Raw genomic sequence first — 23,794 nt, 5'->3', positions numbered from 1 at the left:
AGCAAGAGCAGGGAGTAAAAGGAATCATAAAGTAGAACCATAGAATCCCTACAGTGCAGGAGGCCATTCAGCCCATTGAGTCTATACCGACACTTCAAAAAGAACACCTCACCTAGGCCCACTCCTCCACCCAACCTTTGGACACGAAGGGGCAATTTAGTGTGGCCAATCCTGCACATCTTTGGAACGTGGGAGAAAACCAGAAACCCACGCAGACACAGGGAGAATGTGCAAACTCCACATAGACAGAGTCACCAGAGGTTGGAATTGAACCCAGGTCCCTGGCGCAGTGAGGCAGCAGTGCTAGCCACTGTGCCATGTGAACAAATAGTAATGTTATGCTGCCATGACACAGAAGACACATATACCCCACGCTTGATCTGCAACCATAAATATCTAACTTCCCCACTACCCCTCACTGATGAAGGAAAAACACAAGTGCACGAGATGAGGAAATAACAAGAAAGGAGAAAAACTCAGATAAAGACAATAAAAGCACACAAGACACAGGAAAAAACACAATGCAATCATTGTCAAATTCCTCCTCATGCCCGATCCGTTAGGCCCTCCAGTCAATTTTCATTCCTCAACAGATAAAAAATAAAGTACAATGCTAAATAGCATTAAATTCAGTAGGAATAATTAAATTACAACTTACAAGTAGGGCTGCAATGATTTAACCTCAAGTTTCATCTTACTGCAATTTTCTTCCCACTATTCACCATTCTATTCGTACAGACACCAACGGTCATGACACACCTTGCGAAAAACCAAGGCAAAGTTTTCTGGTTCAGGGCCACTTTCCAGATCGGTCCTCCAATTCTACTAGATACCCACCCTCCATGACCGTTTGCAAATGGCTCTAGCTGCAATGGTTTCCAAATCCAGACATTGGATTAAGGATACTCCAAGCGGACTTCATGCTACCTACAATGAAAACGTGATCTAACCACAGGATTTCAAACTTCACCATCGCTACCAACTTTCTACTCCAGTTCCCTACGCGCCAACCCCAAGAAAAATATACCCCATCCCCCATTGGATCTTCTATGCTCCTTTATTACCAAGCACCTCTCCTTTCAATGTGCAAGGAGTTCAGATCACTATGGTAGAGACTACTCAGCTGCCGCTTCGCATTTTACACAAGCCAAATCTCCACCCAGTTCACCTCCATGCCATCAAATTGATCTTGTTCACAATCGTTTCCTGCTCCATTAATTCCATTCTCACTAGTTTACTAAGATTATAAATGGTTCCACCCTGCCTTTTCAAGTGATCACTTCCTCTTCAGAATTCCACCTCGACACCTGTACTCGCAAATTACAGCCCCATCTCCCTTTTCTTAACAGTCCATGAACATGTTGTCAGCTGCTAGATCCACACACATCTCCGCAACAACTCCCTATTTGAATCATTAACATTTTATCCTCTTTCTTTATGGCCCTTTTGGGTCATGAAAGGTACAAACAACATTATTCAGGGATGACTTCACGCTTCAATCTTTCTGCACACTTTGATATAGTCAACTGTATTATTCATTCGCCTTCAACTCCTCTCTTCCATCATACAGTTGATATTCGCCACCAACTCTTTCATCGTACACTAGCATGCTTGGCCCGAGCAACGGATTGCTTCATTAGTGACTTTGTTTCTCCACGTGATGCCCCGGATGCATTATAGACACCAGAGATTAAAGGTATTGAGTCTTTGTTCTTGGTGGATGCAAGTTGTCACGGCTTTGCTGTCATACAGTAATGTGCTGAAGAGGTAGGTCTCGCCGGCAAATCATCTTGATCCTGTGGATCCATTTACTGTATTTCCATGTCAGTTTGGTTAGTCGACCAAACTTGGTGGCCATGTTTCCAACGCATGTGGTGAGCTCTTTGCCAACAAACGTTGTCTGTCTCAAGGTAACAGAATTTGCTGACCAAGTCCAGTGGTTGTAGTTGGGTCAGATCACACAGAGACACAACACTGTCCAATAACTAGTTTTCTTGGCAATTATGGCAAGGAAGAACTGGACAATCCTGGGACAGACAATCATGAGCCTTTTGAGTTGGTCTTCTGTCTGGGCAACTACTGCAGCATCATCATAATACAGGAATTCTCTGATCAGGGCATGCCACACTGCACTTTTGGTTGGGTTTTAATTTTGATAGGTTGAGGAAATTCTCATCGGATAGTGTGCGCGGGGGTACATTCCTTCCATGTCAGGAGGGAAGGTTAGGTCAGTGGGACATAGAAAAAAAAGTTACCATAAAGAGTAGAGGCTAAGACACAGCCCTGGTTCACCAATTCTTGATATCAAAACTCGTCAGTGTGTCAATGGTTTTGCTACAGAGCGATGTCATTCCTCAAGTAGAGCTGCATGATCGACCAGAGTTTAATTCTTTTATGGTGAGCATTTGCTGCTGATCCCCATTTGCCCTTGAACTGCCTGATTGCTGGGCCATATCAGAGAGCAGTTAAGAGTCAACTATATTGCTGTGGGTCTGGAGTCACATGTAGGCCATATCCAAGAAAGGACAGCAGAGTTTTCCCCCCCAAAGTACACCATGAACCAGACACGTTTTTATGGCAATTGACAATGGTTTAATGATCATCATTGGACTTTTAAATTCCAGATATATTTATTGAATTCGAATTCCACCATCTGCCAGGATGGAATTCGAACCCAGGTCCCGACAACATTCCGGAAACAGAGAAAGCAAGAAAATCTCAGGTCTGGCAGCATCCAAAGGGAGAGAAAAATAGGTTAACATTTTGAGTCTGCCTGTCCCTTCTTCAGAACTAATGAAGGGGGGGGGGGGGGTGTGATTATATACAAGAGCAGGTGGAACATTGATTAGTGGTCTTGGGAGTTTTTGTAACAAAGATGCAGTGAAACTTAAAGAACCGGAGGTCTACTGTATTCACTGCTCCCGTCGATCAGCTCACAAGCACAACCCCAACCCTCTAGTTGCTTGCCATTTCAACTTGGCATCTTGCTCTCATGCCCAAAATTGGCCTGCTACAATTCTCCAGTGAAATCCAACAGCAACTGGAGGAGCAGCACCTCATCTTCCGATTAGGCACGTTGAATTCAACAACTTTAGACTGCAACCTTTCTCTTCCATCATGACCCCTCCTTTGTTTGTCCCAATGCAAACCCCTGCCCCACGGGCTATTGTTCTTTATTTTTGCTTTTGCTAACCTTAGTTCTCCTATTAACATTTTGCTATCTGATATTTATGTGATCAGCAACTACTTTAGCCCTTAATGCTATCATTAATACTTCCGTATTCTTGTGCCCATAACATCTTCTGTCAATCTCGCCTTAGCTCAGACCTACCCTTGACCTTCTATTCAACTCCATCTTCTCCACCCCTCTCCCATTATATAATCCATCACATTCATATCCCTCTTAAGCTCTGAAGAAGTCATATGAACTCAAAACGATAACTCTGTTTCTCTCGCCACAGATGCTGCCAGTTCATGGCACATGCTAGTCAAACAGAATGCTTCACATCCAATAGCCCTTTGGACCAGCAGGTTTGCACCAGAGGAGATACCTTCTATTTAGCTCAGTGCAAAAGCTATATAACCTAAAGAAGAAAAAAAAAAGTGCTTTCTTTCCTTAAAATGTCTCTACTAGAAGTCATCCATGTACAATTTAAGGTTATTTAATGGATAGCTTTAGTGGAGTCAGTTAAACCCAACTATACTCGAACCTACATCATCACACATCTTTTATTAACTATGCTGTAGAGCAACATCAATTGAATCCAAGTAAGCCCATGCACTTTTGAGATTTGCTACTTTTGCTTTGCAAAGTAATTTCAGTAATTGAAAGTTAAAAGGTTTGTAATGTCAAGCCATTTTACAAACCAGAACTTACAAAGGTCACCAGAGCTAAGATCTTTGTATATCTGATGATTAGTAAGAACTCTCGTCAAGATGCATCGCATTGCCCCTCCCATCTTGGTCAGATCTTCGAGAAGAGAAATCAGGGGTTCCATCTGTTGGAGTGTTTTCTGGAGATCTCGCTCAGTTGCTGGATCAGAAACTACAGGAGAAGCAGAAATAATGATATTTTGAATAAAATAAACACACCGGCATCGTGCAGTGTACCTTTAATAATAGGTCATGTACCAACAACTGTGCAAGTTGGTTAATTCCAAGGCAGCAAATCATATTTCACTTTGGTTTCTTTCCGGAGTACATCTTTTAATTACAAAGAAAAACAATTGTGAATTCTGCACTTCCAGTCTGCTAAATCAGTAATTAATCTTTCACACAATATAAAGTCATGAGTTCCGGTGACGGGGATGTGCTGAGTGGACATACAGTGGCTCGCCTCCAGGAAACTCAAAATTAGGCACTTTTAACCCAAAATAGCGTGCTAAACCTGGGGGAACAAAACCCCCACCCCTCCTCTAACACCAACACAGCAAACGAAACATTCCAGGCAACGGCAGTAAAATCGTGGAGAGGTGGCGAATGCGCGGGGCGAAGAGGTCCCGGCCACACTCGAACAGGATGGACTGCCAAAACATATGCCGGCTACCACCCGATGAATGAATGGAACGGATTTCTAACACAGGAACTTCAACAGCTCAAGGACGCCATCAAACATGTAATGATGGCGACGGTGAAAGTGGCAGTAATGGAGGCACTGGTCACCCTGCAAGCAGCGCTGGAAAAGATGGAGCTGCATGTAGAAACTCAGGAGACAACGTTCAGAGAGCTGGAGAATGCTGCGACATGCCAGAGCGATTGGATCCCCTCACTGTAGACAGAGATGGCAAGGTTGGTGGCAATACAAGGGACATTAAAGGAGAGGTAAAGGACCAAGAAAATCAATCACTCCGCTAAAACCGCTGCATCGTGGACCTACTGGAGGACATCGGTGGCAGGAACCCTATGGAGTACGTGGTCCAGATGCTGGGCAAACTGGTTGGAGTGGAAGCTTTCCTAAACTCCCAGAAGTGGACAGAGCCCACAGGTCATCCGGCCAAAGCCAAAGGACAGGGAGTAACCGCGAGCCATCATTGCAAAACTACACTGGTACCAAGGCTGGGAAAATATCCTGAATTGGGCAAGACATACAGTCCTGGAAATGGGAGGGACACTTGATCTGGATGTACCAGGACATTGGGGCAGACCGGGCCAACCACCAGGCGGAATTTAACAAAGCCAAGGTGACCCTAGAACAATGTGTGGCTCGGGATGCTTTACCAAGCCAAGCTCGTCTTAGCCAGCCTATTACCACGTTCAGACCCCGCCCAAGGTTTCCCCCCAATCCATCTTCTCCCCCCTCTCCCCACCACCACCTATTTTTTTCTCCCAGTGTCGCCAGGTACCCTCTCTGCGTCGGGAGATGTGTCACAGCCCTCACCTGACAGGGGAGGAACTACTATTTCACTGCACCGGTGGAAGCAGACAAATTTGTGCACATAGGGGCTGGAAAGGTAACAAACCAGCAGTGAACCAGATATTTAATTGTATTGGTCAACATAGCAATGTAGAGACCATTTGCGTGTTACCGAACTGCCTCATCTTCAAATCTGACATAGAGTCTCAGAAAGGAGGGGGTGAGAGCACTAGGACGCAGGAGGGAGTGAGGCCATCACATTAGCGGTTGAGCTAGCACAAGAAAATATGAGCGAGGGGAGGGCCACAGCACATTTCCTGATGGGGAGAGGGTGTCTGATGACAGAGGGAAGAGAAAACTCTAGATGGGGGGGCTAAACAAGAGGGGAAAAGCTTTGGGGGGGGGGGGGGGGGGTTTAAATAGGCTGGCTATGACAGATCGGACAAGGTGACAAGGAAAACAAAGGGCCCCAAACAAAGGGACACACTGGTGTGCAGGGGCACATCCACATGGTTTGTGACCATCTTGGTTGACCCCTGGACAAAGGGGAACCCTGGAGTGCAGAGGCACAGCCACATTGGGAGTACTGCGGCCATGGCCATCTTGTATGGCCCATAAACCCTGGAGTGCATCCACAATGTAAGAATCTCCCCCCCCCCCTTTTCCCTCCAACCGAATAGTCACCTGGAACATCAGGGGACTCAACGGCCCAGTGAAAAGATCCAGAGTCTTCACCCACCTGAAAGGTCTGAGAGCTAACTATGGGAGAAGGGCCCATTGCGGGTAAGAAAGAGCTGGGCTGGTCAAATGTACCATTTGTGCTATCGGACGAGGGCTGGTTGGGTGGCTATGCTGCTCAATAATAAGACAGCATTTACAGGACGACGGTGGTTATGGTCATGGTTAGTGGCGTCTTGAAATGGGCACCACTGGCCCTTGTAAATGTGCACACTCCCAACTGGAATGCCGTGGAATTCATGAAGAAAATTATGGCAGAGATCCCCAACATGAATACACATGGACTCTCAGGGCCGTAGGCAGCAATGCTAACCACCGTGCCACCCGAACTCCCTCCCAAATAGCAGAGTAGATGTATCTGCACCTCAAGGAGTGCAACAGTTCAAGAAGGCAACTCAGCACCACCTTCTGAAGGTATCTAGGGATGGGCAATAAAGGCTGGCCTAACCAGCAGCACCCACACCCCGTAAATAAATAAAAACATATTTTATTTTTTTTTAAATGACTGGACATGGATCCACAAATGGAACTTGGCGAATCTGGTGGAGGAAGTCAAAAGGGACCTGCAGAGGTGCGACCCTGGCAGGGAGAGAGCTGATGATCAAAATGAACATACTGCCCAGTTTCCTCTTCCTGTTCAGATCCCTCCCGATCTACATTCCCAAGGCCTTTTTCAACACGGTAGGCAAACTAAACATGCCGTTTGAGTGAGGGGGTGGGTGAAAGAACTGGGAGTAGAATGGGTAAAGATGAAGGAATTCCTGCATAGGGATGTCCCTCCGAGCCCTAGTCACAACTGCTCTCCCATCACCCCCCACCACCAAGCACTCGAGAACCCCAGTGGTAGTCATTACGCTCTGCACGTGGTACCAAATGAGGCAACACTTCGGTCTAGCCTAAATGTCCACCATGGCCCCCATCTGCAACAACCACAGGTTTACTCCCACAATAATGGACGCCACTTTCAAAAGGTGGAGACAGGACGAGGGGACAGCGACGGTTAGGTACATGTACACAGACGAAAGGGGAACTCACGAAGAGGCTCCAATTGCCAAAGGGAAACGAGCTAAGACACATACAGGTCAAAAACTTCCTCCATAAGGATACAACAACATTCTCCCCAGATACCAGGACATTCTTGAGGCGAAGAACTGCTGGACAAGGGTGACCTAGGGAAGGGAAACTGTGCGGACAACTGTTTCCCTCTGAGATGAAACAAGGGAAAAACGGGAGGAGGAACTAGGCATAAAAATAGGGAGTACACTCTGGAGCGAAGCACTACAGGGTAAACTTCACCTCCTCACGCGCACGGCTTAGTCTAACACAACTAAAGGTGGTGCACAGAGCGCACCTAACCCAAATGACTAGGTTCTTTCCAGAGGTGTAGGACAAATGTGAACGGTGCCAGGGAGGCCTGGCCATTCACACCCACATGTTCTGGGCATGTCCCCGAGTTTTCAGGTACTGGACGATCTATTTGTGAGGCAATGTCCAGGGTTGTGGGAGTGAGGGTTTAGCCATGCCCAAAAGTGGTGGGTTCAGCCAGAACTCTTCATGGGGAGGACGGGCTGGCGCTCGGCAGCACAACCCAAGGCTGCAGGTTGGCTATCCAACCAGGCAAAATTTCTCAAACCAGAGAAAATATAATTTGCCATTTGCGTGTCGGAAAAGGGCTTCCACATGATGTGGAAGCTGTCACCAACTTGTTCCAAGAAAAGCGAGGGGGACAAGGGACCAGAATTGTAGCTAGATATGTGAAAATATGCACCCAGGCCAACTAGGAATTGCAACAAAGGTATAAAAACCTGAATGCTTCAGTCTTGAAAGGAAGAAGAAAATATCTGTTGTGATTTGCAAAATACTTAGTGGAGAAGATAAGTTTTGTCCTAACCAATATTTAAGTTAATCTATGACTTCAAGGGCGGCACAGTGGCAGAGTGGTTAGCATTGCTGCCTACGGCACTGAGGACCCGAGTTCGAATCCCAGCCCTGGGTCACTGTCTGTGAGGAGTTTGCACATTCTCCCCGTGTCTGCGTGGGTTTCACCCCCACAACCCAAAAGATGTGCAGGTTAGGTGGATTGGCCACGTTAAAGGTGCCCCTTAATTGGAAAAAATGAATTGGATATTCTAAATTTTTTTTAAAAATCTATGACTTCAGGACAAGGAGACACGAGTGCAATTGGTGAAAAATCAAATGTAGGACTAATATCAAGGATCACATCAGAGCACCCACTAACATAGAAAAGTATCTGGATAGGGCAGTGGAAACAGGAATCATTTAAGTGACAATTGGATGTTTATATGACATGGGGTGGTATTCAACTTTCTATGAAGTGGGGAAATAACCCTGATTGATAAGTTACATGTTGATCAATTTGCTCTATCCTCATTAAAGCATTTGGTTTTACAGATCGTCATCATTCTTTCTAGCAAGTGGTCATTTTCATGCTTGTTTTGCTCCTCCCTACCCCAAGGTCAGAAGGAAATTGCAGTATTTGAGAGACGAGTTAATGCAGAACAAACCAGGGGTGATAATTGTGGCCACAACACAGTACATTGATGTAGATAGGATTTTAGAATTTGTTGCTGCATGGAAATTCTTTCAGGACAACTTGAGCAATTAAAACAAATAAAATTGATATAGAATCATTATGAATTGTGACATTCTTTTGGAAACTCTACCATTTTCCCGTGTAACTTAATACATATTTTACAAGTCAATCCTAAAATTTTTGTCTATCGAGTTCTTATTCCATCCATATTTTGTGAATTGCAGGTGGCTACGTCAGGGTATATTCGAAATAGAGATAACTACATTTTTAACCAAGGAATAAGGAACATGGGGATAGTACAGAAAGATGGAGTTGAGGTAGAAGACCAGCCATAATCGGACTGAATGAGGGTGCACTGTGTGACCTACTCCTGCCGCTTTTTAAGTTCTCAGGTGGAAGAAAAAGGTGACAAAATCACCTTACCAAATGTTCTCCCTTGGACAATACAAGGAGAGCCACTGAATTACAGTTGATATATTACAATAATTGAAAGAGCCATCTAATTAATCCCACTCTCCTGTTTTCTTCATAGCCCTGTGCATTCGATCCAATGCATTTTTGAAAGTTAATGAATGTGCATTCCATATCACAAAAACTCACTCACTGGATAAAAACACACAAAAAAATTGTCACCTCTGATTCTTCACAAATTTGTGCTATTTGGCTACTGACCCGTCCTCCACCAAAAACAGATTCTCCTTATTCACTATCAGGATTTTGAACATCTCCATCAAATCTGTGCTTAACCTTCTGTGCTCCAAGGAGAACAGACCCAGCTTCTCCACATAACTGAAATCACTCATCTCCGGGTACCACTTCTAATAAATCTTTTCTGCATACTTCTCAAGTTCTTGGCAATCTTCCAAAAGCATAGTGCCACGAATCAATGCACAATATACCAGCTGAGGCCTAAATAATGTTTTATAACTTGTTCAGTAAACTTCCTTACTTGGTAATCGATGCTTCTATTTAGAAAGCAAAATCTTTTCTTTTAAACTCTCCAAACTTATCCTGTGCCTGTATTTAGAAAACGAACAATGTTTTTTTAAATTCCAACTTATCCTGCTACATTCAAAGACCTGTATCCATGTACCTCTAGGTTTCTCAGTTGGACTATTTAGTTTATATTAACTCTTATCACACCAAAATCTATCACTTCACACTTCCCTGCCTCAAATTTCAACGTCAGTGGACTCCCATTTCTTCTTAAAGTCTGCTAATATCCTCCACTTTGCTTAGTACATATGAGTTTTGCAAATTAATTATCTAAAAGAGTCATAGTTCCTATTTTGAACCCTGGGGAACAGCAGTGTAGCACCCTCCAAAACAACTATTCACCACTGCATTCAGTCCTGCAGCCAATTCTGCATGTGCATTGCCACTTTAATCTCATTTTAATTTCAAGTCTATTTTGGTACTGTCAAATGCCATTTCAATGTGCATATACACAATCGCACTACCCACATCAACTCTTTCCATTACTTCAAATACCTCACTCCAGTTAGCCAAACAATTATTGATTTTCAACCTATAATTTTTAAAGTTAAAATTAATTCAGCCCAAGTTTATAGTCTCAAGGTTTCCCCGCCACTAACATTAAGCTGACTGGCTTGTAATTGCTGGGTTCATCCACCTCCCTTTTTGAACATTTGTAATCGCCCAGTTCTCCAGCAGCACTGCCACATCCAAGGAGGATTAGAACACATGGTGAGAGTCTCTGCAATTTCCACCCTTACTTCCCTCAGTAACACAATTTTTTTTTGGTTTTGTTTTTTTAAAAATAAATTTAGAGTACCCAAATCATTTTTTCCCAATTAAGGGGCAATTTAGCGTGGCCAATCAACCTACCCTGCACATTTTTTGGGTTGTGGAGGCGAAATCACACGAAATCCACACAGACAGTGACCGAGCGCTGGGATCAAACCTGCAACCTCGGGGCCATGAGACAGCAGTGCTAAATACTGCGCCACCGTGCTACACTTCCCTCAGTAACCTAGGCTGCATCCTATCCAAACCAATTGATTTCTTCGCTTTGAGGACTACCAACTTTTGAAAATACTAATCTTAGGAAATACTGAAAAACAGATGGTAGCCATACCTGGTTCACTATAGCCATCCCGTAAATGCTGAATGAGACGGAGGATAACTCGAGGAAGTAGATGTTCCGACATCATCATCAGTTCATTAGGAACAGAAGGAATATTTGAGCATGTCGCAGACCGATGTCTTTTACAAAACCTACAAGAATTTTTAAATGTTATTTTACTGGTAGATGATGAAGAGTAGAAAAAAATACAAATATACAAGACTACATGTAAATGCTTTCAGATGCTTTGAATCAATAACTGGAAGTGCTATTAATAAATAATAAAACTTTCTTCTCTTTTAACAGCGGATATGTTTTGGCAGTTTTACACCAGTTGCCAGAAAATACAATACGGATATAAAAAAAACTGATCCAAAAGTTCACTCTCACCAAATGTACTAGAGGTGCCTGAAAAAGAACTGACACTCCTATAGTTGGGAGTGAGGGATAGTCGCTGAAGCAAGGACAGCTCTGCGCCTGGCTGATCTTGGAGTCTAATGCCAATTTCACACAATTTGATCCTCTCACCTTGTTAAGATTTCCATCCCAAAAACCTCATTCCCTCATTTCTGGTGCATTCACTTTGGCATCAAGATCCATTATAGGTTTTTCTTTTTAAACATACAGATTTTTAAAAAGTCCAAGATTACAACTCCTACATGCATCCAGCATTCTCCAAACCATGAAGTATCTTTCCCATTCTAACTGTTCCTCGAGTGTGCCCAATATTTCCTAACTTTGTGCATTTATAGTGCTCACAGATCCAGATATCATCACATCCAGTATTCCCAGATCTCAATATCTTCATGCAGCACTTCCAGATCGCAAAGGCTTCTCCGTGAAGCCAGGTCCTCTCCCAATTACTGTTATAGCATCTCATGCATCTCTCTCCAGCCGTCAAATTCAGGGATTCCCACTCATCCAGTTTAAACACAACACAGGATCTCACAGTTCAAAGATGTGCAGGTTAGGTGGATTAGCCATGCTAATTTGCCTTTAGTGTCAAAAATAGGTTGGATTGGGTGAGGGCGTGGGCTCAGATAGGGTGCTCTTTCCAAGGGCCAATGTAGACTCGATGGGCCAAATGGCCTCCTTCTGCACTGTAAATTCTATGAGGATGTTGATTCGACAATGGCAATGCTCAGGCGGCACAATGGCACAGTGGTTAACACTGCTGCCTCACAACACCTAGGACCCGGGTTCGAACCTGGCCCCAAGTTCGATCCCAGCCCACTATCCGTGTGGTGTTTGCACATTCTCCCAGTGTTTGCTTGGGTCTCACCCCCACAACCCAAAGATGGGCAGGGTAGGCTGATTGGCCACGTTAAATTGCCCCTTAATTGGAAAAAAATGAATGGGGTAGTTTAAATTAATATATTTTAAAAAATAATGGTAATGCCATTGAAAGTCATGGGCATATTGTTAGATTGTCACTTAAATGTTGCCTGCCACTATCAGCCAAGCTTGTCCTGCTGGACAGAAACATGGACTGTTTGGAGTCATAAATAGTACTGAACACTGCAATCAGCAAACATTCCCAGCTCCGACCTTATGATGGAGGGAAGGTCATTGCTGAAACAGTGGACGGTAGGGAATTACCCTGAGGCACTCCTGCAGCAATGCCCTGGGGCAGAGAAGACCGGCCTCCAGCAACCACAACCATCTTCGTTTGAGTCAGATAAGATTTAAACCAGTGAAGAATCTCTCCCTCAATTCCCATGGACTTAATTATCCTTGATGACATACAATCAAATATGGCTTTGATATCATGGTCAATCAATCCTTCTTACTTCAACAACTGATCTTTCAGTAAATCTAACCAACACAATTTTGAACACAAATTTTTCACTCGTGCGCAGAAGCGAAAGATTACCTCCAGTTTGTGAGCCATACCTATAGTGCAGGAGGCCTGCCAATCTGTCTATTGAGTCTGCACGGACTCTCTAAAAAGAGTACCCTATGTCGGCAGAATACCTACAGTGCCGGAGGCTGCAAACGGCCCATCAAGTCTGCATCGACCTCGGCCCACTTCCCCGCCCTATAGCCGTAACCCCACCCAACCTGCACGTCTTTGGATGCTAAAGGGAAATTTGGAATGGTCAATACATTCTCAGTACTTGATATTGTACGGAGATCGAACAAAAACTCTGGTTATTGTATTCAGCTTATATGGAATATAATCATAAACCCTTGCATGTCCAGATTTCAGAAAGCATTAGAATAAACACCAAGAGGCCCATGTTACCCACCTCCAACATGCTTTTTCGCATTCTTTGTTTATTTAGTTAGCAGGTAGTGTAAAACTATTTGTTTTAATAAAAGGTTTTTGCACAAGACATTCTTTTTTCTAACGTCACCAGTCACTCATCTCATATCACCCATGGTGCACCTTTTTCTACTCAAGTAGTTAAATGATAGCCTGATCAAAGAAACATCATACAGGGTGCAGAACTCTTCCTCCAAATACTTAATTGAAATAACTCATGCTCAAAAAACTTTCAAAAAACAAAACCGAACAACTTTACAGAGATAAAGCAGTTGCAAACCATCCGCTGGTCTATTTATACAAAATGCATGAACAAAAAAAGTTTCCTCCGCTCCTTTGTTATAAAAATAAAAACACAACTTGCGACGGTTATAATAAGCAGATTCAGACTTGTAAACCTCTGATTATGTTTTTGCTGGTGCTACAAAAACAGATCACCAACTGTGCAAGAGGAAGACTTTGTTGAGAATTTCTTCCCCTACAGTTCAAGTCAACAATACACCTTTCATAATATTTGCAAATAGCTACTTTCACAATACTGTGAAGACAAATGAGACCATCTCTATTAACATCCCATGATGCAATCCAACCAGTACACTATTTCAGCTAACTAACCCCTTCCCATTGTTTCATGTAACAGTAACATTACTGCTGTAAAAGGGCCAGCAGGGTGGTGCAGTGGTTAGCACTGCTGCCTCACGGCAGCGAGGACCCCCGTTTCGATCCCGGACTTGGTCACTGTTCATGTGGAGTTTGCACATTCTCCCCATGTCTGTGCAAGTCTCACCCCCAAACCCAAGGATGTGCAGGGTAGGTGAATTGGTCATGCTAAATTGCCCCTTAGTTGGAAGAAAAAAGTTGGATACTCTTAACAACAGGGATTGAGCCACTGAAATCCCAAAATAAACCTTTGGCAATGCAAGATTAACTTAATGGGAGATAATCCAAGCAGTATAGAATTAAAACATCCACCGTTCTCATCTTCACAGTCTTACCCCCAACTGTTCCATTCTGATTTCTCAGTCTCCATTTCTAGGGTATCAATGCATAGTCACCACAATCTAGGCTTGTCCAACATACAGTCCACTGGCCAAGTCCAGCCCGTCAAAGAAATGCATCTGGACAGCAGAGTGGCTAGCACTGCTGCCTCACAGCTCCATGGTCCCGGGTTTAATTCCAGCCTCGGGTGACTGTCTGTGTGGAGTTTACACTTTCTCCCAGTGTCTGCATGGATTTCCTCCGGATGCTCCAGTTTCCTCCCACAGTCCAAAGATGTGCATGTTAGGTGGATTGGCCGTGCCAAGTTGACCCTTAATGTCCAAAAGGTTAGGTGGGGTTACTAGGATAGGGTGGAGGCATGGGCTTAAGTAGGGGTGCTTTTTCCAAGGGCCGGTGCAGACTTGATGGGCCGAATGGTCTCCATCTGCACTGTAAATTCTTTGATTCTATGGTCCAATGTTCAAAAAACTCAAGTAAAAGTGACAGATTCTGCAAGGAGCTACTCCTCCAAATCACAAGCTGATTCTTAGCAAACACAGCCAAGAAACAATCCATGATTGCAGGACCAGGAAGCAGTGGGAAGGGGAGTAGCAGAACTGAACTAAAGCAATAAAAAATCTGGGAGGGAGGGAGTTACTGGGTCCAAGGGGCAGCAGGGAAGTATCTGTCAGTAAGGTGGAAGAAGCTGCGAGGGAGTTTGCCTCAGAGTGCAAGAAAGAGAGTGAAGGAGTGTTTGGCTGTGAAGGTGGAAGAGGCTACAAGGAAGAGCTTGCCTCGCGGAGGGGGGCGCAGGTAGCCGTATGTGAAAGAGGCTGCGAGAGGAGTTTTCCCTCAGTGGTAGAATGCGAGAAAGAGACTGAGGAGTGCTCGTCTGCGGAGGTGGAAGAGGCTGACAGGAATGAGTTGAAACCTATCGGTAATTGCTCTGACAAACCAGAGATTATTCTGTCAATTTCCCGTAAACAAGCACAAAATTGACATGTTGAGTTTCCGAACAGCACGAGATTCATAGATTTGTTTTAAATTGTTTTTTTATTTACATCAGATTTGCATATACAGGGACTTCTGGTGGTGGCTTGCAAGAGGAAGTCGCACGTTGGGTTGCTTCCACGACCTGGGTTTTGGATGCTTTTCACCCATTTTTTGGGGGGAAAATTGAATCAACCTGTCCCCGTTGAGTGGTTGGCGGAGGATGGCCAAGAACCTGCAGAAAAATTAGGGGAGGAAGGATTCGCGCACTCGTCCACAAGAAGGTTCAAGCACAATGAAGGGTGTGTGGGCCAGGAAGAGGTTGAGGCAAGTGAGCTGGGAGTGGCTGCCTATATAATGGTGGATGCATTGACGGAGTGATGGCGGTAGAGGTCAAATGGCAGTTCAATAAACACTTTATGAGATCAAAGGAGGGAGATGCTGCAGTCCCTCAAGCATTCGGTGGAGGACTTGCTGGCCCCGATAAGGGAGATGCTCGGAAGAATATCGGAGACAGTACGGGAGCAGGATGAGGTATTGAAAAGGGCTGGAGGATGCACTGTCGAGGCACAGTGTCGAGGCTCGCCTCACCTGAAGCCAAAATGGCCACGGTGGAAGGTCGGAATAGGGGCCCGAGAGCAATGGTGGAAGACCGTGCAAACCGGTCTCGGAGACAGAACTTACAGATTGTGGGGCTGCCGGAGGGTCCGAGGCCAACAGAATTCATAGCGAAGATGCTGAGGAAGCTGATGGAGGGAGGTGGAAAATGTCCCCTCTGTAAAGTTAATTAGGGCCCAGCGATCACTCAGGCAGAAGCAACGGGTGAATGAGCCGCCGAGGACGATGACCGTGTGCTTTCATAGCTACCAGGCAAGGGCGAAAGTGTGAGGTGGGCCAGGCAGACACGGGAGATGAAGTGGGAAGGCGCTGTGATTAGAATTTACCAGGATCGCACGGTGGATTTGGCGAAAAGGGAAGCTGCCTTCAATAAAGCAAGTGCACGGGTGGAGTGCACTTTGGAGTGGTCTACCCTGCAAAGTGGAGGGTCTCACAATTGCAGAGACCATTATTTCAAGATAGCGGAGGAGGCGGAGGCGTCCATTTAAGCAAAGGACTGGGACTTGGCTGGTCATGGCAGACGAGACATTGGGGCTGGTGGGGGACAAATATTTAGAGAAATTTGTAAGCTTTTGTTTGCCAAGCTGTTCTAATGCCCTTATTTTCTTGGAGCTGACTAGGGAGGGGGTAAGAGTTCAGGGGCTGGTCCTTTGAAGGTTTTTTTCAGGTGGCAGGGTTGATGGGTGGTGTGGAGAGGTTTTTAATTTCTGTATTTGAGTGGGAGCGGGACTCTGCTGGAAGGGTGACCCCGCTAGTAAGCTTTGGTCAACTAGCAAATAGGTGCGGAAGACTTGGGGGCAGCACAGTGGCTTCACAGCGTCAGGGTCCCAGGTTTGATTCCAGGCTTGCGTCACTGTCTGCGAGGAGTCTGCACGTTCTCCCAGTGTCTGCGTGGGTTTCCTCCGGGTGCTCCGGTTTCCTCCCACAAGTCCCGCAAGATCTGCTGTGAGGTGAATTGGACATTCTAAATTCTTCCTCAGTGTACCCAAACAGCCACCAGAATGTGTGGCAACTAGGGGCTTTTCACAATAACTTCATTGCAGTGTTAATTTAAGCCTACTTGTGACAATGAAGATTATTATTATTATTACAGCCTGCCACCTGTTGAACCTGTGCAGGCAGATTTTAGAGAGCCTAGGAGGTGTGATGAGTAAGGAGATGGGTAGAGTGGGGAAAGAGTTGATCGAGAGAAGTGGTGTGGGGGGTTGGTTCGTGGCTGGGCCACCCATTGGGAGGGGGGAGGTGCCACCTTGTATTGGCCCCGAGGTGGAAGTTGGGGGCAGAAAAAAAGAGAAAAAAAGAAAAAAAAAAAAAAAAAAAAGAGGGTTTTGAGAGCCCCCCCCGATCCAGTTGGTGTTGTGCAATGTCCGGAGGTTAGGAGGCCTGGTGAAACAGGGGAGGGTTTTCGCCCATTTGAAGAGTTTGACAGCCGATGTGGTGTTGTTGTAGGACACCCACTGGTGAGTGAAGGACGGCTGCGCAATGGGTGGATAAGTTAGGCGTTCCATTCGGGCTTTGATAGTATGGCGCAGGAAGTGGTGGTTTTGATGAATAAAAGAATCTGGTTCCAGGTGGAGAAGGTGATTAAACTGTGATGGGGCAGTTTATGAGTATGTGATGGAACTGCTGGAGGGTAAAATCAGTGGTCTTGGTGATCGTTTATGCACCAAATTGGGATGATGTAGGCTTTACGAAGAGGATGGTGGCGGCGATCCTGGGCATGCACACACACCAGTTGATTTTTGCAGGGGGGACCCAAATACGGTTTTGAGGGAAGCCTTGAAGATGGTGGTGAGGCGATTGCAAGGCGCAGGTGGTTAGGGAAACGAGGGGGGAATGGCAGCAGTTGCTTGATGACATATTCGAGGTGGATGTGAAATATTTGGAGGGCCCTACCCCAGAGTTTTTGGCAGGCAGAAGGCTGTTGCGGACACAGCTTGACCGGATGTCCACGGATAAGGCAGAGTGACAGTAGAGATGGGTGAGGGGAGCATGTTTAGGAGTATGGGGAGAAGGCCAGCCTGGCATACCAGTGTCCCGGGAAATGGGAGAGCTTGAGGATGCAGTGGCTTGGGGAGTGCTCCCAGAAATGAGGAGTCAGGCCTCCATTTCACTCCTGAAGGAGGTGGCAAGGAATTGGGCACAGCTTCAGAGGCTAAATTTTGCAAGCTTGGTAAGCAACAGACCTACAGATGGGATGGTCTCCCACTGTCGTTGGCTGGGCAAGGGTGGTTTTTGTTCCTGTTTCAATGCCTGCCGGTGTTTCTGCCAAAAACGCTCTTTGTAGGGGTGGAAAGCACGATTTTGTCATTTGTATGGCAGGGAAGGCGGCCAGGGTCCGAAGAGTGGTCCTGCAGAGGGACTGGCAGTTGGGCGGCGAATGCAGGTGAAGGAGTTGGGTTGATGGGGGAGGACCAGGAGTCAGTTTGGGTAAAGGGGGAGGGGGGGAAACCAGGAGTTAGTTTGGGTAAAGATGGAGACCAGGTAGCACAAGGGGACAGGATTGTGGGTGCTGGCCCCACACCAGTTCTCCCCAAAGAAGTTTTGGGGGGGGGGGGACACGGTAGTACACTGGTTAGCATTGCAGCCTCACGGCGTCGAGGTCCCAGGTTCGCTTCCGGCTTTGTGTCACTGTCCATGTGGAGTTTGCACATTCTCCCCATGTTTGCGTGGGTTTCGCCCCCACAACCCAAAGATGTGCAGGATAGGTGGATTGGCCACACTAAATTGCCCCTTAATTGGAAAAAAATGAATTGAGTACTCTAAGTTTATAAAAATAAATAAATTAAAATATCTGCCAAAAAAAAAGACTTGCACACATGTTGCACCACTCTGCGGTAAGAAAACTCCACATGGCTGCAAGCCTGGAGTTGCTGGATTGGAGCACTGACCTTCAAGAAATGCTTTTGGCAGACAGTATTAATGCAGAAATTCCAACAGTGGTCCAGTCCTTCACCTTAATTCCCATCGATGGTCACAAACTGTCAGTCTGGGCTGTCAGATATACATCAACAATCTTAAATCAGCCTTCCAGGCTTATTGCAAGCAGCTAGTTCAAGTGCTGGTTTTTGACAGTGAATTGGGGGTGGTGATGGTGGAAGAGGTGATTACACAAAATATGACTGTGTTGGAGTGGAGCTTCATTGTACCAATGTAGTTGGATTCAATTCTAGTGTTCGGTTGCTCTAATATTTAGAGAACAGCATGGAAGAGCAAAATAAAGAAAAAAACTAGCACTACAACACCCTTTCCCATCTCAGGACTAACTTGCGCGAGACCCATCACCCCCAGCGCTCATTGGGACCTGGTCAAGGAACTCTTCAATTTCAATATCCTCATCAAGTAAGCTAATAAATTAGTCGACTCATTTGAAGCTTGTTCATTAAAATGCATGTTTTGTATTATCAATAGAGAGATGAATCTTTCCAAAATTTGCTTGCCAGTCCAGAGAACAAGAAAGAAATTTAAACTGGGTCCCTTGTGTGCAAAGTTGGAACTGCTGCTACAAATCCACCAACTCTCACGGATACCTCGGCTACACTTCCATGCACTCCACCCCTACAAGGACTCCATTCCATTGTTCCAAGTCCTCTGTCAGATGTTTTTGATGACATAACCCTTCCTTCACTATGGTTGACAGGACCCCCAAAGTATGTCAATCCCATTTCCCACACTTCTGCTCACATGCTTTTCCCAAAGCCACAAGGGGTTTCCATTGTCATCACCTTCCATCCTACCAACCTCAGATATTCAACATATCATTCTCTGCCACTTCAGAGCATGTCACCACCAAACATTAATCTTTATTAGTGTCACAAGTAGGCTTACTGCAGTGAAGTTACTGTGAAAATCCCCTAGGTGCCACATTCCGACGCTGTTCGGGTACACTGAGGGAGAATTCAGAATGTCTAATTCACCGAACAAGCACATCTTTCAGGACTTGTGGAAGGAAACCAGAGCACCCAGAGGAAACCCATGCAGACACAGGGAGAACATGCAGACTCCAGGACAGACAGTGACCCAAGTGGGGAATCAAACTGGGGTCCCTGGCGCTGTGAGGCAACAGTACTAACCACTGTGCCACTGTACTCCCCAACCTCCGCTCTCAGCATTCCAACAGAAAAGAGACCATTCTCTCAGTGACATCCGGTTCACTCCTCAATCACCTACTGCTCTTACTTTAACATTTATGCCTTTCAATGTCCTCTGTCCAAGGCCCCAAAGTCAACTTAGTACACTGTATTTGCTGATCACTATGCTGTCCTCTCTACAATGAGGGGACTAAATGCAGATAGAGTGAACACTTTCAATTGCTTTCACTGACCTGCCATTTTAATTCTCCATCTTGCTCTCATATTGACTCCCCTGTCAGTATCCTGCAAGGTTCCAATGAAGCACAAAGCAAGCTCAAGGAGCAACACCTTACCTTTCAAATAGGCACCCTGCAGTGCTCCGGTCTCAACAAGCAATTCAACAATTTTAGACCATAATCTCTTCCCAAATTTTGTTTCCTTGTTCTCTGCATTTTTCTATCTTGCTTTTGTTTTTACTTTTGGAAAGTTAGCTCATTATTCTCATATTCACTTCTCCTTTATACACATGTTCTGTTTCTTTACTTGCCCCATTACCACTCCCTTGGGCCCTGAACCACCAACTCTGTTCTCGCTTAATCCTTCCTGTCTTTCATCACCCTATCATCCCTTTTGTTCTTTTTAATGTAAATTGACATACCAATGCAATACTAAAGGAGTGCTATCCATCAGACTGCTATCTTTCTGAGGTGATAAACCAAAGCCCCATCTGCCCATTGAAGTAGAATTGAAAATAAATAATCCATGACACTATTGAAAAGAAGAGCAGAGGATCAGTACTGAAACGCATCATCTGGCTATTTCCTTGCAGTGCACAGGCTGGCAATTATGCTCCCTATATTACACCAGCAGTCAACACTCAAAGTACTTCATTGGCTACACAGTACTTTTGTGACACTGGCCATGGGCCAAACAATAACCTGGCTGTCATGTGAATGGAGTGCTCCAGTGGTAGCCACACCTCTAGCCAAGCTGTTCCAGTACAGCTACAACATTAGCATCTAACCGACAATGTGGAAAAGTAGCACAGTAGCTCAGCTAGGCACTGTTCAAAAAGTTGATAGGACAAATCTAACCTGGCCAAATCTCATCCCTTCATTCTACTCTCAAAAAAAAAGCAATAACTAGCTCCCAGATGCTCAGCTCGAGTTCCACCAGGATTACTTGGGTCCAAACCTCATTACTGCCTTTGTCCAAAGATGGACAAAAGAGCCAAACTCCAGATTTCGAGGCCAGAGTGCCTGCCCTTGATATCACAGCGGCATTTGACAAAGTACAGTATTAAGTTGCCCGAAAATTGAAATCAATGGCAGCCACAAATATTTATCCAAGTTCCTTTCATGTGATAAAAAAATCCTTAAAGCATTTCATGGAAGCATTAGAGAGCAAAAATTTAAACCAAGCCACCAGAGTTATATTTGTGAAAATTATCACGGGTTTTGTCAAAGTAGTAAATTTTTAAAAAGACTTTAAAAGAAGGAATTGGTACACTGGCTTAAAAGAGAATTCCAGAGTTTAGGATCTTGGCAACTGGGCACAGCCACCAATAGTGGAGCAAACTTAAGGTCAGGGAAGTCTACGAAACCAGAATGGATGAGTGTACATTATTTCAGAGGACTGTAGGGCTGCAAGAGAAAACAGAGATAGGGAGAGGTTTTGGGTTGGTCATCTATCCCAATATGTTCTTCACACCTTTGTCAAATTGCTTTTGGTAACACACGTGAAAGGCTACCTTGAAGTCGTGAAATAAATCATGTATCATCGCCAACTGGGAATAGATATTACAATACTGCACATTGAAACTCATATCAACTTGTCTCACTGCATCGTTCCCAATCAAAAACAGCCTTAAAAACTTTCAACTAGGTCACCAAGTCTGCTCCCCAACTATTAATTCCAAAAGCAAAATAATGCAGCTACTGGAAATAGGAAATAATAGAAAATGCCTGAAATGCCCCGGCCATTTGTAGTGCGAGAGAAAAGCAGTTAACGTTTTCAATCAATTCTGACAAATGTCACAGACCTGAAAAGTTAATTTCGCTTCTCTCTTCACAGATGCTGCTGCTAGATCGATTTAGTATTTCCAGCATTTCGGTTTTTGTTGCCGCAACTGTTTCTCCCAGATGAGTGTTAGCTTTCCCATGCTTTAATTTTTTTGAGACGTTTCGCTCCTTCAAAAGGAACCGTTACGAGTGTTGATTGTTAACATTTACAGCGATTTGCACGGGCACCATCACATGTACTTAAATGAAGTATGCAGGTATACCAAAACTTTCAGTAGCCATTAGTTAATCTAATGTCCAGGACACACCATTTACGGTCGTGTGCGAATTCATACGGAATTTATATTCTGCAGCAAGTATAGCAGTTAACTAATTGCATGTTGTTTGGCTTAAAAACATCAAAGTTCTGAAGCTTCCAAACTTTCAGGTTTCCAGAAGCAAATGTAAAACTCTGACATTCTGGGCAGGGATGTTCCAGTAAAGTTACTAGATGAGTCCGAAACATTAAAACGTTTAAACTAATATACAAAGTAAGTATTGACCGGAACGTCTATATTTGTCGAACTGTCCTAATTCTTAAGAAAGCGAATCCAAAAATAGACTTGCGAACCAGAAAGAAAATCGATGGGGGGGGGGGGGGGGGGGTCTGGATAACATTAATCTTATACACGGATCCCCCGCGTTGTGAAAAGAGTTTGCAAACAACTGGCCTGGAGGCAACATCTACAACAAGTACCGGGGACGGTCAGTAATCTTTGAAACACACACAGAGATAGAGTCACATTTATAGACAAGATCTGCCTGAGTGACAGTCGCCATGTGAACAAGTGTCGGCAGGGAGGGGGAGATGGGCCACAGGCCGCTGCGCTTGCTCCACTTACCCACTGTCCCGCATCACACTGCTGTCCCCGCAGTCACAGGCCCCGCCCGCCTGGCTCCGAAACATGTTGAAGTCGTGACCCGTGTGCTCTCCGGCATTGAAGCACTCGGCGCACAGGGACATGCAAGGCGAGATGCCGCACGTCCGGCAGCGATAGGCCACGAAGTTAGCCGTCCACACCAGGCCGCACAGAGTCGCGTTGTCATAGCCGCGCACCATCTGACAGAAATCGTCGAAGCTCTCGCCGCCGGCCATCAGGCACTTGCACCACTCGATCACCTCGGCCTCGGCCACCGCTCTCTCCGGGCACAGCACGCTATCCAGCAGCTCGCCCAGCAGCTGCGCCCCCCGGCCACCCTGCCCACAGCACTCGGCCTTCAGCGAGGCCGCCGCGCTCCTCTTGTCCCGGCGCAATAGAGACGCCGCCATGGCGGCTCCGAGCCGGTGAAGCCGATTCCCTCCGCTTATTTATTTTGTTCTTGGAGCAGCCTCTCGTCAACTCTCGCGAGCCTACAGTCTCCTCCCGGAAGCGGATGGAAGGTCGGTGCGCCTCCTCCCGGAAACGCTGCCTGTCACAGTTCGGGAGGACTTGCTGCGGGGGGGGAAGAGACCCTGTGTTCTGTACTCGAACCCCGCAACCTCAGCTGGTTTTGTAAGCCTCCACATAAATAGATGAGCGTGATTTCCCATTTCTTTTCTTATAAATTTCGAGTACCCAATTCATTTTTCCAATTAAGAGCAATTTAGAATGGCCAACCCACCTACCCTGCACATCTTTTGGGTTGTGGGGGCAAAACCCATGCAAACACGGGGGAGAATGTGCAAACTCCACACGGACAGTGACCCAGAGATGGGATTGAACCTGGGGCCTCGGCTATGTGAGGCTACGGTGCTGCTCACTGCGCCACCGTGCTGCCCTGATTTCCCATTTCTTGAAGTTGAAAAAAATACACAGCCCAACCTCCTTTTTTTTGCTACACAGCAAAAGCAAAAAAACCCAGAAAGCTATGGAGAAATAAACACATCTGACCTTTCAGCAGAGCAGAGAAAATTTAGAAATGTTAAAGGTTCTGAGCAAGTGAAAGTGGGGTTGCGAGACTGGATGGCCAACTCTTGAGGAAATAAGGGTCGCTTGGATGGGGTGAGCTTAAGAAACGAGTCAATGAAACAAGTACTATGCGCACTCCATTTAACAACTGAGGTGCGCTCCATCGAGCTATAGAAAAGTTACACCAAA

At 45.5% G+C, this 23,794-nt stretch overlaps 1 protein-coding gene across 1 annotated transcript in view; it reads right to left on the bottom strand.

Moving 5' to 3' along the window:
* Positions 1 to 23,119, bottom strand: part of ubr3 (ubiquitin protein ligase E3 component n-recognin 3) — a 466,944-nt gene extending 443,825 nt beyond the window's left edge. Inside the window, exons 1-3 of the mRNA XM_038790293.1 lie at positions 22,559 to 23,119; positions 10,744 to 10,883; positions 3,878 to 4,045 (exon numbers count right to left, since the gene is read on the bottom strand). Coding sequence (XP_038646221.1) covers positions 3,878 to 4,045; positions 10,744 to 10,883; positions 22,559 to 22,986 — 736 coding nt within the window. The 5' untranslated portion in view covers positions 22,987 to 23,119. The remainder of the gene's footprint in view (positions 1 to 3,877; positions 4,046 to 10,743; positions 10,884 to 22,558) is intronic.
* Positions 23,120 to 23,794: the final 675 nt, after the last annotated feature.

The sequence above is a fragment of the Scyliorhinus canicula genome, chromosome 2, assembly GCF_902713615.1.
Source record: "Scyliorhinus canicula chromosome 2, sScyCan1.1, whole genome shotgun sequence".
Lineage (NCBI taxonomy): Eukaryota > Metazoa > Chordata > Chondrichthyes > Carcharhiniformes > Scyliorhinidae > Scyliorhinus > Scyliorhinus canicula.
The sequence above is the reverse complement of the archived record's forward strand: the minus strand, read 5'-3'. Positions and strand labels throughout refer to the sequence as shown.